General features: G+C 45.6%; 1 protein-coding gene across 6 annotated transcripts; it reads right to left on the bottom strand.

Moving 5' to 3' along the window:
- Positions 1 to 1,641: 1,641 nt before the first annotated feature.
- Positions 1,642 to 18,763, bottom strand: LOC309350362 (uncharacterized protein). 6 transcript variants are annotated; one of them, XM_081877406.1, is made up of 6 exons: positions 12,813 to 13,221; positions 9,099 to 9,240; positions 8,449 to 8,494; positions 6,407 to 6,493; positions 6,244 to 6,304; positions 1,642 to 2,583 (listed from the first exon to the last, which is right to left on the bottom strand). In XM_081877406.1, the coding sequence occupies exons 1-5, from the start codon at positions 13,005 to 13,007 to the stop codon at positions 6,292 to 6,294; spliced, it is 483 nt and encodes a 160-aa protein (XP_081733532.1). In that variant the 5' UTR covers positions 13,008 to 13,221; the 3' UTR covers positions 1,642 to 2,583; positions 6,244 to 6,291. The 6 variants fall into 6 exon arrangements, with proteins under 6 accessions (XP_081733532.1, XP_081733531.1, XP_081733530.1 ...); XM_081877405.1 differs by lacking the exon at positions 6,244 to 6,304 and adding an exon at positions 18,603 to 18,763 and having other exon boundaries at positions 1,647 to 2,583; positions 12,813 to 13,092; XM_081877404.1 differs by lacking the exon at positions 6,244 to 6,304 and adding an exon at positions 18,515 to 18,763 and having other exon boundaries at positions 1,647 to 2,583; positions 12,813 to 13,092.
- Between the last annotated feature and the right edge of the window lie 78 nt (positions 18,764 to 18,841).

An 18,841-nucleotide genomic window follows, 5' to 3' on the forward strand; every position in this document is an offset into this window, starting at 1 on the left:
GTTTCATAGTTCTCCCTTTCCGTCAGCTAAGTGCAGGCAAAGGCTCTGGAATTATAGTGACTCAGCGCCCTCATTTTAGGCAGAATGAGTTGACCCAGAGCCTCTAGAACTCTCTGATATTTTTCCCTTCCCATTCCTACTTGCCTCTCAAAGTTTTCTTTATCCCATCTCCTATAATTTCTTCCTCCCGTCTCCCTTCACACTCAGCCCTTATCCCTCCAGCACTCCAGTTTCTTTCACACCTCCTCTTTGGTCCTTTTACATTCACTTCTTCCTCCTGCAACGCTTTTCTGCTCTTATGCCCTTCCTTTCTATTCCCAGTTTGCTTGTTTGTTGTAAAAAAAACATCATTGCCCAATACCTATTAGCTTTTATCTCACTTTCTGATTTCCTTCACCACCTCCTCCAGCCCTTCTGCTCAGAGGAGGGAGTTCTTCCTCTCCTCAACCCAACCCATGCTGTATTTCTGTGTCTCCCAACCACCTTTACTCAGCAAGGAGTCCCTTGATTCCAGGGTATTAAGCATCTTGAATTGTACTGATCATTTTGATGAACAATTTTTGATATTTTGAATGACTATGATCTTATTAAACTGATGAATTCATTGTTGTTTGCTTTATTTGCATGTTCTTGTGTTTGATAGTATAGTGGTTGTAATGTTTGTTGTAATGTTTTGGTGCTTTTATGATTATTGTGAGCCGATTTGAGCTCAATGCTGGTTATTGGAAAAGCAGAATAAAAATGTCATATCAAATATTAAATCAAAATAAGGGTGGGGCAGGCAAGTGAGGAGGCAGTGGGCAGGTTGGGGCGCAAGCGACCACCTAAAACAGGGCCCAAGGCCCACTATTCGAGAAGCACTGTGTTATATACTGTCTATACTGCTGTGACCTACACGAAGAACTGTGTTCCTGTGAAAAGTTCAGACAGTGCTTTGGGGACTCCTAGTGTTCACTACATGGAAGGTCGCATCCTTAAACCAAAACTCACCACCTTAAAATCAAAAGCAGCAAAAGAGGAATCATTTTATTAGGAGGACGAAGGAAAGGGCTGACAAATAGTGGTCAAACTTTTGAGTAAGCTCACTGCTGCTTGGGGAGGGGAGTTCCCCCCTGAATGGACTAACATGGCTGGATGTTTCTATATTGTGGTTTTTTGTTGTGAACCACCCTGAGACCTGTGGGTATAGGGCGGTATACAAATTCAATGGATGATGATAAGATCAACAAAAACAGCTCTATAAACCCTAAGGGGAAGGGCCACAGTTCAGTAGCAGAGTGTCTATTTTTCCAAGTATCTCTTTATCATATCTTCCAATACCTCGCAGCCCCAAACAGGATGTCCATGGCACATATCCATCAGCTGTCCAAGACATCCTCTTTTGAGGGTCCATGCTGTTGCACAAGACCGCAGCTCCCCAAAATGTGTGATATGACGGACAGACACACATCTCACATGAGAGCACAGTGCCCAAAAATGCACAGGAGCGCAGCCTGGAAGACGCACAGCTGGTTTTGCTCTGGGACATGTCGGAGAGTATGGTGGTACCATTCACATAACAAAAACTACCACCAAGATATCAACATTTTCAAAAGTAGGGGGTCCATGGCTTGGCTTTTGAAAAAACATGGGGTGCACAGTACTTAGCTAATAGGGAGCCACTGTTCTAGAAGAACACAAGAAAGGACATGAAAGGATATGACAAGAGAAAGGAAACAACAAAAAGCTCCAAGAGCCAGACTTTCATCACTCTTATAGTTTTGATTAAAAACCACTGTAAAATGGCAACTCTTCAAAACTGGACTCTTGTCATGTGCCTTGTGATCTTGTTCCTATTCCCAGGTGCTCTTGTAAACCCCAAATTTGACTGTAGCAACAACCTTCCAGATCATGCTTGTAAAATGCCCCATGTTGCGTCATAAATATTTTTTACCGAGCAGTCGTGACAAATATATGAGAGAGCACAGACTGAAATTTCTCATGAAACAAGACTTTATTACCCACAAATATCATATATATCTAGGCCTAGGAACTGTGCCTTCTGCTCAATATAATTATTCCCCTGGTAGCTTGAAAATGAGGGTATCATGAATGTGGAGGCAGCTTCTGTTCAATGTAATTAGTTCCCCCAGCTACTTGCATTGTGAAATGTGCAGCTGTTAAGCCATAGTGAATGCTAAATGAAGGTAATTTCCATTATATATTGCATGGTAAAGATGCGCCATGTTCGCTTCTGTCACAGCCGACTATTACAATGCATAAATAAATTCTACTGCTCCAGTGATGGCCTTAAATCCTAAACCACGCTGTCTGGTACACCATGTTGTCATGAATGGGGTATTTCTTCCTGCATCATACGGTAAATCATGCCAATTAACTCCACATATAAGGAAGCAGCAGTGTTTCCAAAACCAAGCATCAGAAATACAAGCAGAACCAAAACACACAAAATATACTCGGAAACCATGTTGTTCAATAGCCCTGGTCTCTCAGGGTAGATGCCTGTTTCGGATGTTATCCAGGAGATTTTGGGCCTCTTCGAGTCCATGACCAGCAGCTACATTCAGAAGCTTTTCTACATCCCTGGAATAATAATAATAATAATAATAATAATAATAATAATAATAATAATAATAATAATTTATTATTTGTACCCCGCCCATCTGGCTGGGTTTCCCCAGCCACTCTGGGCGGCTTCCAACAAAGATGAAAAATACACTAAGATGTCACAAATTAAAAACTTCCCTGAACAGGGCTGCCTTCAGATGTCTTCTGAATGTCAGGTAGTTGTTTATCGCTTTGACATCTGATGGGAGGGCATTCCACAGGGCGGGCGCCACTACCGGGAAGGCCCTCTGCCTGGTTCCCTGTAACTTGGCCTCTCGCAGTGAGGGAACCGCCAGAAGGCCCTCGGAGCTGGACCTCAGTGTCCGGGCAGAACGATGGGGGAGGAGACGCTCCTTCAGATATACTGGACCGAGGCCATTTAGGGCTTTAAAGGTCAGCACCAACACTTTGAATTGTGCTCGGAAACGTACTGGGAGCCAATGTAGGTCTTTCAAGACCGGTGTTATATGGTCTCGGCGGCCGCTCCCAGTCACCAGTCTAGCTGCCGCATTCTGGATTAGTTGTAGTTTCCGGGTCACCTTCAAAGGTAGCCCCACGTAGAGCGCATTGCAGTAGTCCAAGCGGGAGATAACCAGAGCATGTACCACTCTGGCGAGACAGTCTGCAGGCAGATAGGGTCTCAGCCTACGTACCAGATGGAGCTGGTAAACAGCTGCCCTGGATACAGATTTGACCTGTGCCTCCATGGACAGCTGTGAGTCCAAAATGACTCCCAGGCTGCGCACCTGGTCCTTCAGGGGCACAGTTACCCCATTCAGGACCAGGGAATCCTCCACACCTGCCCGCCTCCTGTCCCCCAAAAACAGTACTTCTGTCTTGTCAGGATTCAACCTCAATCTGTTAGCCGCCATCCATCCTCCAACCGCTTCCAGGCACTCACACAGGACCTTCACCGCCTTCACTGGTTCTGATTTGAAAGAGAGGTAGAGCTGGGTATCATCTGCATATTGATGGACACCCAGTCCAAACCCCCTGATGATCTCTCCCAGCGGCTTCATATAGATGTTAAAAAGCATGGGGGAGAGGATGGAACCCTGAGGCACCCCACAAGTGAGGGCCCAGGGGTCTGAACACTCATCCCCCACCACCACTTTCTGAACACGGCCCAGGAGGAAGGAGCGGAACCACTGTATAACAGTGCCCCCAGCTCCCAGCCCCTCTAGACGGTCCAGAAGGATGTTATGGTCGATTGTATCAAAGGCCGCTGAGAGATCCAGCAGAACTAGGAAACAGCTCTCACCTTTGTCCCTAGCCCGCCGGAGATCATCAACCAGTGCGACCAAGGCAGTTTCAGTCCCATGATGAGGCCTGAATCCCGACTGGAAGGGATCCAAATGGTCCGCTTCTTCCAGGCGTGCCTGGAGTTGTTCAGCAACCACTCGCTCAATCACCTTGCCCAAGAATGGAAGGTTTGAGACTGGGCGATAATTGGCCATCGTGGCCGCATCTAAAGATGGTTTTTTAAGAAGCGGTTTAATAACCGCCTCTTTCAGTGGGTCTGGGAAGGCTCCCTCACGGAGGGAAGCATTCACCACCCCATGAAGCCCATCGCCCAGTCCTTCCTGGCTAGCTTTTATAAGCCAGGATGGGCAAGGATCCAGGAGGCAGGTGGTTGGCTTCACTCGTCCAAGCAGCCTGTCCACATCCTCGGAGGTAACAGATTGGAATTGATCCCACACAACTTGACCAGACAGGACTCTAGCACTCTCCCGCCCCGGCCCTGCTCCCACGGTGGAGTCTACTTCTTCCCGAATCTGAGCGATTTTATCTGCAAAAAATATCTGGAAGATATCTGGAAGATATGCAATCATTATCAGATAAACAAGCAGACAGAGAGGAGAAATGAGAACAGTGTGGGAATGGGCAGTTTTGTGCTTGCGTCGCTTCTTCATTATCTGTACGTTTGCAGTGATGCCCACTGGTATGTCCAATGCATTGCCAAAAAAATAAAGACTGGTGCAGATTTGCATAACATCTGCACATGCTATTGCATACAATGCAAATTACCGTATTTTTCGCCCTATAGGAAGCACCGGCTCATAGGACGCACCTAGTTTTTTGGGGGGGAAATAAAGGGGGGGGAATTATTTCCCCCCCCCCCCAGCTGCGAATATCTGCCCGAAGCACGGGGCGCTCTGCTTCAGCGTGCCCCGCGCTCTGTGCAGCAGGCTGCTATCCACAGCCTAGGGCTCCCTAGACTGAGGATCACCCGCAGGGCTCCCTAGACTGAGGGTGTCTGTCCGAAGCGCAGGGCGCTCTACTTCGGCACACCCCGCGCTCCGTGCCGCAGGCTGCTATCCGCAGCCTAAGGAGCCCTGTGGGAACTCCCACAGGGCTCCCTAGGCTGCGGATGTCTGTCTGAAGCGCAGGGTGCTCTGCTTCGGCGCGCCCCGCGCTCCAGGCAAGCAGGCTGCTATCCGCAGCCTAGGGAGCCCGCTTGCTGATAGCTTCCTGAAGCCTGGAGAGCGAGAGGGGCCGGTTCGAACCGACCCCTCTCACTCTCCACGCTTCAGCGAAAGCCTGCATTCGCCCCATAGGACGCACACAGATTTCCCCTTCATTTTTGGAGGGGGAAAAGTGTGTCCTATAGGGCAAAAAATACGGTAAGAAATAACTAACAGAATATAAGCAAAAATAATAATACACCTCACCAGAGTGAGGAGCAAGACTGTGACCAAGTAACAGCAGGTGTATGCCTGCTTAGTCTGCTGTGGGGAGCTACTTGTTGATGGGCAATTTGAAGCCCCCTCCTGGGACTCAGCTTGACTGGTAAAGAAAAAGCATTGCATATGCAATATAACACTGAGACACCAGATGGCACTGTGGAGTCCTGTCTTTCCCTACTGGGTTTCCCTGTTAGGGTTGCCATATTTTGAAGAGCAAAAAAGAGAACACCTTTGCTGACTTCTGCTTTTAATTATGGATCTCTGTGATCCATAAAAAGAGGATGTGTCCTGGAAAAAGAGGACATAGGGCAACCCTACCTTAAATTTAAAAAAGGTAAAGATACCCCTGCCCATGCGGGCCAGTCTTGCCAGACTCTAGGGTTGTGCGCTCATCTCACTCTATAGGCCGGGAGCCAGCGCTGTCCGCAGACACTTCCGGGTCACATGGCCAGGGTGACAAGCTGCATCTGGCGAGCCAGCGCAGCACATGGAACGCCGTTTACCTTCCCACTGGTAAGCGGTCCCTATTTATCTACTTGCACCCGGGGGTGCTTTCGAACTGCTAGGTTGGCAGGGGCTGGGACCGAATGACGGGAGCGCACCCCGCCACGGGGATTCGAACTGCCGACCATGCGATCGGCAAGTCCTAGGCGCTGAGGTTTTACCCACAGCGCCACCCGCGTCCCTCACCTTAAATTTACAAAGTGTTTAACTGAAACATTTCTTTGATGTGTCTAGATCCAGCCCTGCTCCCCCTTCTTGGGTTTCTTTTTCTTTAAGTCACACTTGGACTGAACAGCACTTCAAAGAGAGACAAGAAACCTTGTTCAGCTCAAGGGCTGCATTCCCATCTGGCTAGTTTTCTGCGGGACATATGCTGACAGTGGACCGGGCCTGAGGCAAAAGTGGATGAATTGTAATCTTTGTGCTATAGGCTATGCATACTCACGCCCCCATTCTGTCCTGTATCCAGACAGAGAAGAAGCGCAATCAGAATTCAAGGAAACTTTCTAGTCAGGGAAAGACAAGGAGGGTTGGTCAAGAACATGCTCATGGAGAAGGGAGAACTTTGATTGACTATTGCCCTAGGAGCAGAAAGAAATGAAACATACCCTTCTTCAAGGATAGTTGTCATGTTCTTCAGTTTCCCCACGGCCAGGTTGAAAGAGGAGTGTGGGTGGCCTTGCTCTGCTGCTTGTCTGAAAGAGAGAAGACGAAGAAAAGAGGCTCCAAATTGGGGTCAACATGGCGACCAGGTCAGACAGACTTGCAGAATGTGGCACCTTCCAACATTTCGCTGATGAAATGGGGGCATGCTTGAAACACTTTTACTGCCACAACAGAGACACCAACATGTGAGGGAGATTGGGGGAGAATTCTGGGAACTGTAGTTTACCCCTCTCAGAACTACAATCCCCACACCCTTAACCAACTATAGGTCCTCGAATTCTTGGGGGTAGAGTGGGGGCTTTAAACATATGTGTGTTACACATCCATACCTAGCTAGGCCCAAAGATCCCACCCCAGAATATGAGGTGAATTAAGTGCAGGCAGTATAAGTCCAAAGAAACCTTACGGTGACCATGTGTCCTATTTTACAGAGACTAGACCTCCATTTTGAAGGCCTGATAGAGAACAGCCCTTTATTTAACATCATCCTCAATTTGAGGACTGTCCAGTCCAAGTCTGGTTTACAGTTAAGGAACCATAAAAGAGGACAGTAAAACCCTTGAAGTTGCCCATCCATAGTCAGAATTGCCTAGTCAACAGACTGAGCAGGCACACAGGTCACCTAGTGTCTTCTGTACTGTAAGGAAATGTATTGTATTTTTATTTAAATCATGGCAATTATTTCTAAATTTGCGTCTATACTTATAAATTACCATGTGCAAACTAACATCCTCCTTTGTCCTCTTCTTTTTGGCTATACAAATCTATTTTGGCAATGCATAACTGGCCACCCTAAAAAAAACCCTGTCCCATCTGGACTTCCTGCTGGCGTGGGACCTTCAAACCGCTCTCCAGATGGCTATAAGCTCAATTACTACAGCTAGAATAAATTATTCTCATCGATTACTTCTTCATATCAAGGTGCTTAATGGAGAAACATTTAGGAAGCATGTTGAAGAGATAGGTTGAGCATGCCCAGCTGCGGGATTTAGCAGAGGAAGGGCGATCAAGGACAAAGGGATTTAGCTACTATCCATGGCTACTAGACACGTTGGCTATGTTCTACCTCCCATATGCCTTTGAATCCCAGATTCTGGGAGCCGCAGGTGAGAAAAGTGCTGTTGCACTCAGGTTCAGCTTGCAGGCTTTCCAAGGCCATCTGGTTATCCACTGTTAGAACAGAGTGTGAGGCAAAATGGGCCTTTGGTCTGATCCAGCTGAGCTCTTCTTATGTTTTTAAATTCAGCAGGTGTTAGTGGTACCATCAAGGCAGGGCTTTGGGGCAGATGTCCAGGATTGATCTGGAGGACCTCCAAATGCAGGAATGGCTTGACACATCAAAATGTATGTGAGGGAAACCCTCTTAAGACTATTCCATAGAATCATAGGATTGTAGAGTTGGAAGGGACCGCAAGGGCCATCTAGTTCAACCCATTGCAATGCAGGAATCCTTTGTTCAAGGTGGGGCTTGAACCCATGACCCTGAGGTTAAGGATCTCATGCTCTACCAACTGAGCTATCCCATGGATGGCAATCCCAGACCCAGAGGCTAAAATTACCTAATTGCAATATTGGCAGGTGCAGCCATTTAATTCTTACTTCTTCTTCACGAGACGCACTTGCCCACGTTACAGTACCTACAAAGAACTGTTAAATGCTCAGGAGCCCTTTGCCTTTGGCCATCCCAATGGAGATGGCTGTTTATTGTTGGAATTGAGCCCTCAGATCCCTCACTATGCCTTTTCATAAACAGGGGAGTTTTAGAAATCAGAATACCAAGAAATGGTTACTTTGCCGTTCCTCCCATTGGCCCTGGAGCTCTGAACAGCTATGGATTTATTTATTTTTAATAAATAGCCATAGCAGGCACTGTGAACTTTGTTGGAAGTTTGACTTCATCCCCAAAAGGTTCACTCCTCCATTGTCTCCTCAGACAGACAGATGCCAACAACAACAATAGAACGAATCATTACCCGCTTCTCACCTGAACCACTGCATGGCTTTCTCTTCATTCTTTTCCACACCAGCTCCTAGCAATGAGGCAAAGTCACAATCAATATGGTTGCTAACTGTTCTTTACTGGTCCTTGCTCCTGCATTGTTAAGGGCAGCTTGGTTTACAGACCTTAGCAGACGGTGGTGATACTGAACATCTCCATGCTTTGAAAAACTTGGCTTGGCTCATTTCCGCAAGTTGCCGTTAAAGCAACAAGCCAGACCATCAGTTGACAACCTCACAATACAGGCCTGTTAGGTGAAAAGCCTACCCCTATTATCCAAAATATTGAGGGCAGCTATCACAGCAGCTGAAAATACAGAGGGGGAACCAGGATGCACTTGTGATCCAGCTGTGCAACAGCTGCCACAAGCCCACACATTCAGCCTAATACATGAAAGGGTCCATGTACACACATCTAATCAATCCATCTAATCAAGAAGCCCAGATTATTTTATCTAATGTTTTCCAACGTTCTTGCTCTCTATTTGGTGCAAAAAAAAGAAGCTCAAGTTCAATCATGGGTAGCCTAGATCTGTGTGAACAGGGCAGGATCCTGCACTAATGTCCTTTTCACAAATTCAAAGGTTGCTAATTGGGCACAGAAGTCATCTGATGGCGACCAAAGTTAAATATTACCTTTTAGGTATCTCTGTCCCACAATGTGCTGGGCACTGGGGTACCCTAGATGAGCGTACATGTGAGCTACATGAAAATGGAAGTTCTCGTAACACAGCATGATGTAAAGCAGAAGGAAGATGGAACCAATGATAGCCACCAGCTGTAAAGAAAGAAGAAAGGACTGAGAGGTTTGCTAGCAGTCTTTTTAGACCAAAGACCACTAATCCCCAGGCTTGTTACTGTAGAAATGTTTCTTCTCCTCCCCTTGTCTCACAGTCATTCTCCTTTCACTCTTTCTTCTCTCCTGGGTGTGTACACACACCATATATTTTAACCCCCCAACTCCCCCCCCCCAAAAAAAAATCCTGGAAACTGTAGCTTGCAATAGGTGCTAAAAATTATAGGTTTGTGAGGTGCAAGCTACAGTTCCCAGCATTCCTTGGAGGAAGCAACGTGCTTTAAATGTATGGGGGGGTGGAGCCTGTTTCCTCCCCTCTTCATTTCTTTTTTAAAAGCATTCTATTACATGCCACCCCAATCTCTGAGTGTTGCGAGATTCCAGGGGTCCAGGGTTTATGTTTCCTTTGGGAATGAGGCACAGCGGAGATGGTGATGTCTTTATGATATATGGTTTATTTACACTTATATACAACCTGAGCCTATGATGGACAGGCTCCCAGCCTTACCCTCTAAGAGGGTTCTACCTCTTCTGTTGCTGCAGCCTCAGAAACAAACAGAAATCAAACATGCTCCAAAATGTGGCTGTAGCCTTCTCACCAGCTTTCCAACTTTAACAAACTGAAATGATTTTCCTCCAGTTCACATCAAGCAAAAGCTGCTAACCTGAAGCTCCACTGCTGGCCTTTGTTTTTCTAGCTAACCCTGAGCTCAACCCCTATCCCTCCACATCCAGCAGAGAGTGTTTCCCTTCTTGATGGCTTTCCTGATGGGTCATCACCCTGTCTTTGTTTGCTTAATGACTTGGCCATTATCAGGCTGGACATGGGAAGCTAAGTGTGGCTATTAAGAGTGTGCTTTCCAGTTTAACTCTCCAGGCATTGATTACATTCTAACACTTACTAAATCTAGAAATTATGAGTGCCTGACACTCACAAACTCTGACACCCGAAACTACAAACAAAACAGTCCACAAACGGAATAACAGGCACTCTCAATGAGCAGTTATTACCCACCTAATTCCATCTGGAAGGGCACTCAGAAAAGGGCCTTTGAAACAGATGGTTAAATTTTGGACAGCTCCATGCAGGAGAAGGTAGTCCTTTAATAACTCCCTTAGTCCCCAGCCATTTAGGGCTTTGAAGGTTAAGACCAGCATTTTGATTTGGGCCTGGAAACAAAATAGTATGATTCACTGTACTGTATATGAATTTGGATCTCCATGGCATTCTAAAGACCTTCTGCAGGAGAGCTCAATCGGGAGAGCATGAGACTCTTAATCTCAGGGTTGTGCAAAACGATTCTTGTATTGCAGTGGGTTGGACTAGATGACCCTTAATGGTCCCTTCCAACCATACAATTCTATGATTCTGCAATGGCTGGCTGCTTCTTTGGATGCCAATGGGATTGTGATCTTCATCCAGAGCCGCTGCTTGTTGCATCCAATAAGAGATCATTTAGGACAATGGAATTCATTTTAAGAAAGCAATTTAGGAGATACTGCCACGGCTAGAACACTAGTTATTGTGGACTTTTTAGTTCTTAATAAATGGTTTTAGTTCTTAATAAATGGTTTTCTAATATGCCTGGATGGATGGACGTCTCTTTAGTTGGGTTATTGCAATTCCCCACTTCTATGTGATGAATGAGGAGCACAGACTTCTTTTGTCTAGGTCACTGATTGGCCAGCTTATCAGCATATTTGCAGGCCGTGGCTGACAATTTATGCAAAGCAAACAGTATCAAACCTAAGAAATCTCTGCCTTTCACAATGGACTCAAATTGCTGTTAGACAGCTCCTTCTTAGATAAAGCCCATCTAAGTCCTTTAAGCATGACAAATGTGCTTTTATCATAGGGCACACAGATGTTTTCAATGACAAGCTGTTACAAAGGGTAATGGATCACCCTGTCCGAAGCAAAAGGTGGGCACCACTTTGAATGAGGCTTTAGAAAATAGGACCCTTGCAGCCTTGATATGCAATGATTGTTTCTCCTCTACCTGTTGATTTCCTGCCTAAAAGTGCTTGATGCCTTTAAATGTGTTCATTCTGGATGTAGCTTAATGAGAGCTATTTTTCTTTTTGTTATCTTTGTTGTCAGGAGGCAGGTTCTATTTGCAGCATTTGAAAAATAAATAAGAAGCAGGAAACAGGAAAACAGAGATATGTATCAGCAATGAGAAAGTTGGAGGGGGGACATGGGAATCTGCCTTAAACCAACTCAGACTATTGGCCCATTTAATCCAGCATTTGTCTACTGTTATGGGTTAGTGGTGAAATATTCTGTGGAATTAGCCTTGCACTGGTCTCATGGGCGTAGCATTTCCTGAAGCCTGGAGCAAGATGGCAGAAAACCATTCCGTTGAAGAAGCTCAGTTGCAGAGCATAGGCTTTGCAAGGTTCAATTCCCGGCATGTGCAGGTAAGGGCTGGGAAAACCTCCTGTCTGAGATTCTGGAAAGCCTCTGCCATTTAGTGTAGCCAACATGGTGCCCCTCCAAATATGGACTACAACTCCCATCATCCCTGACCATTGGCCATACTGGGTGGGGTTGACAGCAGTTGTAGACCAAAACATCTGGGTGACATCAAATTGTCTAGGCAGTTTAGATGGACAGGCAGTACAGTGGTACCTCAGGTTAAGTACTTAATTCGTTCTGGAGATCCGTTCTTAACCTGATACTGTTCTTAACCTGAAGCACCACTTTAGCTAATGGGGCCTCCTGCTGCCGCCGCGCCGCAGGAGCACGATTTCTGTTCTCAACCTGAAGCGTCTGTAACCTGAAGCGTATGTAACCCGAGGTACCACTGTATTTCTATGAACAAGAAGGGTTGGACTCTGGAGTTTCTCAGCTGCACAGTGGCTGGCGTCATCACCACCACCTTTACTGCTGTTTTTGGTTGCATTATTACTACTGATACGTTCATTGTGCTGGGCACTTACAGCGGAACAATAAGAAGACAGATCCCTGCCTCGTGTTGCTTTACTGTCTAAAATTCATAGTGTAATAGCAGCGTACCGGCAGGGATACAGCGTGTCTGTTGCTCTCATCCAATGTACTAACGCTAAATTCATTCACTGTGTGAATCCTTATGCAGCCAAAATGGCAACATTCCTACATTAGGGAAAGGAGGAAGCAGGATTGGGGGAACCCAGAGATTTGCAGAAGTTCAAAAAAATATTCACAAATATAAACCCTTTAAAGGGAGAGGGAAGAAAAACCAAAAGCAGTCCAGTGAAGACTGAGTGTACCCATTTGGCATGGAATATTGACTGCTGGGGTGGACAGGGGAGAGAAAACGGGGTTGGGGGAGGTGGAATGGAATGGAATGGAGTGTCCTGGAACAGGGCATAGCTGGCTGGCATGGGGGGGGAGAATCTTGAACAGGAGCAGTCCATGCTGCAACAATTTGTTGCAGCTCCCACTTCTGCATCCTTTGATACTGCCCCTGCCACCTGCGACAAATAATAATCATGGCTATCCTTTCTGCCTTTGAGCAGAGATGACCCGGACAGTGAACCACAGCCCCAAGTCCCCATCCCTGGTCACTCACCTCCCATCTGCTCCACTCGGAAAGAGAGGTTTTCTTAATCCTCTGATGAAGAGGAGCCTCCCAGATCTCCTCAGGACCTGCCTGGCTCCTTCTTGTCGCTTTCCTCTGCATTGTAGCCGCTTTCATGCCCCTGCTTCCTCTCGCATGCTTCTTGCTAGCCAGTTTTTTACTCCAGCGAAGAACAGCCTGCTTCATTCCCCTCCTCCAGATCCCATTCACAGTTTGCGCTCAAGCCCAGATCTTCCCGTCAGCGGGCAGGTGCTCAGTATGGCTTCTACCTCTGATTTATGGGCAGCAAGAAAAAGAAAAATATGCACTGCTCGTGGAAGAAAAAAAAAAGGGGGGGGACAGTTTTCCTTTTGTATGGGTTCATTGCTTTTTCTTCCCCAGCAAGGCTTCTGTGCTTTGGCTGCATGGTAGACAGAAATTCAACAGATGCAGCTTTCAGCAACATATAGTGATGTGGGGGATAAGCCAGCAATCCCACCTGAACAGAAAGAGGGGAATGGTGACTTTTCCTTTAGGGAGGTTCTCAACAGCTCATATTTTAAAAACAAAAAAGTTCATGTTAAGCTTCTCGGCCATTATGCGACCCCATCAGCTATGAGCATTTTTTAAAAAGCATTTTTGACCCCTATGTTTTCAGCTCATTTCTCAACATATAAGTTTCATATATAATTCTGAGTTTCTTGTTAGCAATGGAGATCTTGCTGCTAAGAAAACTGGAGCAAAGAACTATGTTCCTAATAATTTTATTACATGTAAAAAGAAACTGTTTTTGCTGGGATAGCTCAGTCGGTAGAGCATGAGACTCTTAATGTTAGGGTTGTGGGCTTGAGCTCCACATTGGGCAAAAGATCCCTGCATTGCAGGGGGTTGGACTAGATGTCCCTCGTGGTCCCTTCCAAATCTACAATTCTATGGTCCTATGATCCTTCAGAGGAAAAGAGAGGAACATAGAAAGCTGCTTTAAGTAGAGTCGGACCAATTGCCCATCGAATGTCAATAAACCAAACAGAATCAGTTGGCTCCATCTGCCATCAGCTCCGGTGTCTTTTTTAATCTTGTGTTTTTATGTTGTGAACCTCCCTGAGATCTACGGATGAAGGGTGGTATACAAATTTAATTAATAATAGTAATAATATACAAATGTACTTGTTTGCAGTTCTTATCTACCAATTTGTGCACTCATTCTGTTTATCATCATCATCATTCAATATGCTGCAGCTCAATTGCTGACAGAAGTAATACCAGTCAGCAAATTACACCCACTCTAACGCATCACTCTGCACTGGGCTGGCCCACTGGAAATTGATGGGTGGGTTGTAGCCTATATTTTGTCCTCTGCTGATTGAGTGGCCATGTTAGAAGCAGTGATAAAGAGCCATCCTTATACCATGCTGCCATCGTGTGGTCATATTAGCTTTTTAATGCTACAATTTCCAGAGGGTTTTTAAAGAAAATGGAATCCATTTTAGCTAGCCTTTCCAGAGACAATCAGCTAACTATAACAGCACACTTGGGAAATTCTACACCCTGCTCCAGATAAGGAGCTCCATGTGTGGCAGAGTGGACATGCACCTCACGTCCTAAAGGGCAGTTTTCTGTTTTGAAGGGCTGTCAGAGGACAGTTCTCTATTTCAAGGCATCCTGCCTGGTCCAAAGATAAAGAGCCATAAGAAATAAGAACAGAGGCTTTTCAATTGCCCATCATATAACCTCCAAGTGTCCCTTTTTTCCAGGGACAGTCCCAGAATTACAAAAGCCACCCCGGTTTCAGATTTGATCCTGGAATGTCACCGGTGCCGCCACCGGCACTTGTCCTCAGTAACTATGGTGGTGAGTGGCAAATGCAAGAGAACATCTTGTTGCTTCTCCATGGCTACTGCTGCTGATCTCCTCCCTTGGGCAACTCATAGCAACGGCTGGAGAGCAGGTAAGGAGGAAAGACTGCCACTGGTGTGGCCCAGCCCTGTGTGACACACCAGCTCCGAGGTGCAGGCAGAGGGCAGGGCCACCCTGGGCAGAAAGAAAAGAGGAGCGGAGCACAACAGAGTGCAATGTGTCTTGATTTTTTAAAAATTGCTTTGTGCATCTGCATCAAATCTTGCCCTTTCTAAATGTAGTTATTGGTGTATACTATTCTTTTGGTAAAGCCACCAAATCTGTTGGTTGCTGCAGCTCAGGCTGTATGGCTCTTACAAGCCACTGTTGAGTTCCTAGACCAACAACTCAGGAACTTTCACTGCTGTAAGCAAGTCAAATTTTACTGTCTGTGCAACTTGTTCTAAATGCTAAATGGGTAAACACATGAACCTGATCTTTGGATAGTTTGTAAGGAAACCATTTTTAACTTACCAAATGTGTAGTCTTTTTCTATGCTAGGGGAAGAGGAGGATTCTGGAAGGAACTTTAAAGGGCACATTTTAAAGGTCTAACAGCCTATATTTCCACACTTCACATTGCTGCATATTTTGTCATTTTAAGCCTCTGCTGAGATTCTTTCACTAAAGAGTACTTGCCTCAAACTTTGATCTTGGTGTCCAGGAATTTATTTTTCCTTGAACCAACAGTAATGAGATCAGGCAACCCTGCCCATCAGTCAAAGTGGTCCACGGGTGGGCGTGGTGGTTGAGGAGCTAGCCTGCTAGGCTGTAAATGTTCCTTGTGCTGTTATATGACTCTATATGGATTGCCAGCATTATTTAACTGTTATGTTCACAATTCCAGTTGAACGGAAAGCTTGGTGTGCTGCAAGCCTGGAAAAAAATAGGATTTCTGTGCAGACTTCTATTTTATTCCAAATGCCTCTCTGTGACTTTCCATATGCCCACCATGCCTCAAACAGAAATCTGAAACCAACCTCCTTTGTCTCTTAACTGCTGTTACCAGTAGGGTGGGCCCACACCTTATACCAACTACTTCCATTGTTCTCACATTAATTGATAAAATTTCGTGTTCATCAAGTTATTTTCCTTGGGGAAAATCACATGCCTAGTAGAGGAAAATAGTGGGTGACTATGAGCAGCTAATTAGGTTGGGTCTAGAGTGCAGACCCAGCTGTTTCTGGCTGGATATAAGAAAAGCCAATTTAATTTATCTAGATTTGAGATTAATTTGGTCACCCTCTTTTGACTCCAGCTTTCTCTAAACAACTTGGCTCTCCTTTCAGAAATATGCAGTTTGGCACTGTAAGGTAACTAGATGTAAAGGAAGACAGGGGTCCCAAAGCTTGTTCAGGAAAAGGCAGGACATTGCTGGAATTCATTCTAAACTCAGTGTTTATAAATTTCCTTTGTGTTCTAGTAAAAAAAAGTACATACAGTAGCTGAGACAAGATGAAGGTTGTGTGTGTTAAAGTGGACTACGTGAAAAAATTGTAGGGCTAGTGTGCAGTTACTAGAAAGCTGCAATACTAAGTCCCATTCAGTATGGTAGAATTTGGCTTTGGAGTAAGTGAATGGCCTTGGATTAAGTGAAATGTGTAAACTCAAGATATAGAAAGCTACCCATGTGCAGTGTCCTACTTAAGAAGCTAGGAAAAGCAAAGCTAGACTAGACAAAACATCTAAGTCTGGCATCCTGTTCACACAGTAGTGAACCAAACATTATGTGACTGTTTTGATTATACGTAAGCCACTCTGGGAACTGTTTTGGTTGAAGAGCAGGGTACAAATGCTCTAAATAAATAAATAAAAGCCCACAAGCAGAGCTGAGCATTACAGTCCTCTCTCCCTACTTGTGTTTCTCAGCAATAGGTATTTAGAGACATACTGCCACCAACACTGAAGGTAATATATATATGGCTAGCATCCACTCATTTTTCCTCCTTCTCCAGAGAAACTGGTGTGTGATTCACAAAGGGTATAGAAAATATGTTTGTTGTCCAACTCTGCTTTTACTCAAAAGTAGGTGCCACTGTATTCAAGGGGCTTGCACATAAATGAACATAGGAAACCATCAGAGCTGGAAGCATGTCACAATCTTCATTTGTAATTGTGACCTTGAAAGTTGGGTATTAAGAAAGCTTATAGCTCTGAGCTAACACCTTTGTAGGAGGGAGAGAATACAAGGCAGATTCATGAGAAGCTCTCCTTTTCCGTATAAACTGAAAGTTGCTCTAAGTAAGTACTCTTGGGGTGGATATTTGGCATGGGCTGTTCATGCCGATGCCAACAGAAATATGCCAACAGTTTCTAATTACTGGACTGTGTCACACAATTGGATTGCACAAAGGCCACCACCCCCATTTTGTGACTCCTTGTCTTAAGTGCTGCAGGTTTGACCCACAGTATTGGAAAGACACTGGAAGAAAACCATGAATGGCTCACTGATTACTGTGCTCACTTCACAAATGCACTCAAGTTTTTCTATCCCCTTCATCCATGCAATTCATAATTTTATAAATTGAAATACTTTACACGAGCACCTCCCACTGAGCTCTCTTAGTCTTAATTCCCCTCGTTTACTGACGCACACCCACCAAACCCGAAAGTCAGTTGCCCCGTTGTTATCTTTTCATTCAGCAGCCTAACAGCCCACTGGTAGAAGTTGTTCTTTACCCTGTTGGTGCGACTAATCATGCTTCTGTATCTTCTGCCTGAGGGCAGGAGATCAAGAAAGTGCTGGCCAGGGTGTGACTCATCCCTGAGAATTTTCTTCTCTCCTGAGACAACATTCTTCTGCTATTTCATCCAGTGGATTCACAGGACAGCTCATAATATCTTGTGCTGCATTCACTACCCTCTGTAGGCACTTCCTATCAGTTGTTGTCAAACCAGCATACCACACCATGATGCAGTATGAAAAGAAATCCCACCTGATTTGACCTAAACGTCATGACAAATTAGATGCAAATTCATTTTAGTGCACTGGGGAAAAATTCAGTTCAGCCTTTACTGGAGAACCCACACGATGGTGTACGCAGGTGAGGAACTCAAGGCCCTCCATGTCTTCCTGGCTGAGTGTCCATGGCTCAGTGATAGAGCATCTGATTTGCATGAAGACCCCATATTCAATTTCTGGCATCCACAGATGGGCCAGGAATACCACCGCTAGCCAATGCCTACTGGGGATAGCTAACACAGTATCCTCCAGATATTGTGGATCATCATTCTTGACCATTAGCCATGCTGGCTGGAGCTGATGGGAGCTGCAATCCAGCATCATCTGGAAGGCTCCAGCATGGTTATCTTAGGTGTGGACAGCACTGAGGAAGAGGGAAGCAATGAGCAGACTCAGTATAAGGAAGCTTCCAACGTTTCATCATGATCCTATAAAGAAAAGAGAGGTCAGGTTTGCAGTTCTGGTGGCAACCTAAAATGAAGATTTCAACAAACTGTTTGAGCATACAAGTTGCAAAAGGGGCTGATCCCACTATGGAACACCTACTCCCTTAATTTTCTCCATCTAAAAACTGTGGCATTGCACAGAAAATTTCCAGGGAAAGAGAATCTCAGTGTGTGCGTGCGTTTCTGCGGGACATACTTTGCTGCTGCTGTTGGGGGTTCTGTTGGGCCTACTTTGTTGTTATTGTTGATATTATTATTTAAAAAGTATGTACCAACCTTCATTAAAAGCTCTAACTTTTTTAAAAAAATGCTAATTATGGTTTCTAACCAATCTGTCCATGAAATCCAGCTTTCGTGCCACTTTCCTGAAAAGCTCAAATTGCATTTTCCCCATTTATTAAATTTCTATACCGCCCTTCGGCTGAGGATCCCTGGGCGCTTTTAAAAATACAAAGGGCGTCGTTAGGCTGAAAGGAAACCTCCTTCGACTGGTTCCCACCCTGTTCCTGGGTGGTGGAGCTAAAGGAAAGAACCCAAGCCCTGGGCAAAGGCGAGACCACTCGCTCCGCGGGGCCTCGGCCACCTCCTCCCGCCTCAGACGACTAACAGCGTCTCAACAGACGAGCCCCTCTCAATGCGGGCGGAGTTCGAATGGGCGGCTCGACACGAGGTGCTCCGAACAAGCGGCCTGGTTCCCGCCCCGCTTTCCCATTGGCCCTCCCGGAGCGCAGAGGCGCC

Source organism: Podarcis erhardii, assembly GCF_964252035.2.
Source record: "Podarcis erhardii genome assembly, chromosome: 9".
NCBI classification, from domain to species: Eukaryota; Metazoa; Chordata; class Lepidosauria; order Squamata; family Lacertidae; genus Podarcis; species Podarcis erhardii.

What these genes read in the sequence shown, in the direction of transcription:
- LOC309350362 (XM_081877405.1), bottom strand. Translation starts at nt 13,007, where the DNA reads ATGAAGCAGGCTGTTCTTCGCTGGAGTAAAAAACTGGCTAGCAAGAAG. An exon ending in CCGAGTGGAGCAGATGGGAG is followed by an intron (nt 9,241 to 12,812) that starts GTGAGTGACCAG and finishes CTTTCTTTACAG; the next exon opens with CTGGTGGCTATCATTGGTTC. An exon ending in AAAGCCATGCAGTGGTTCAG is followed by an intron (nt 6,494 to 8,448) that starts GTGAGAAGCGGG and finishes TCTCTCTTTCAG; the next exon opens with ACAAGCAGCAGAGCAAGGCC.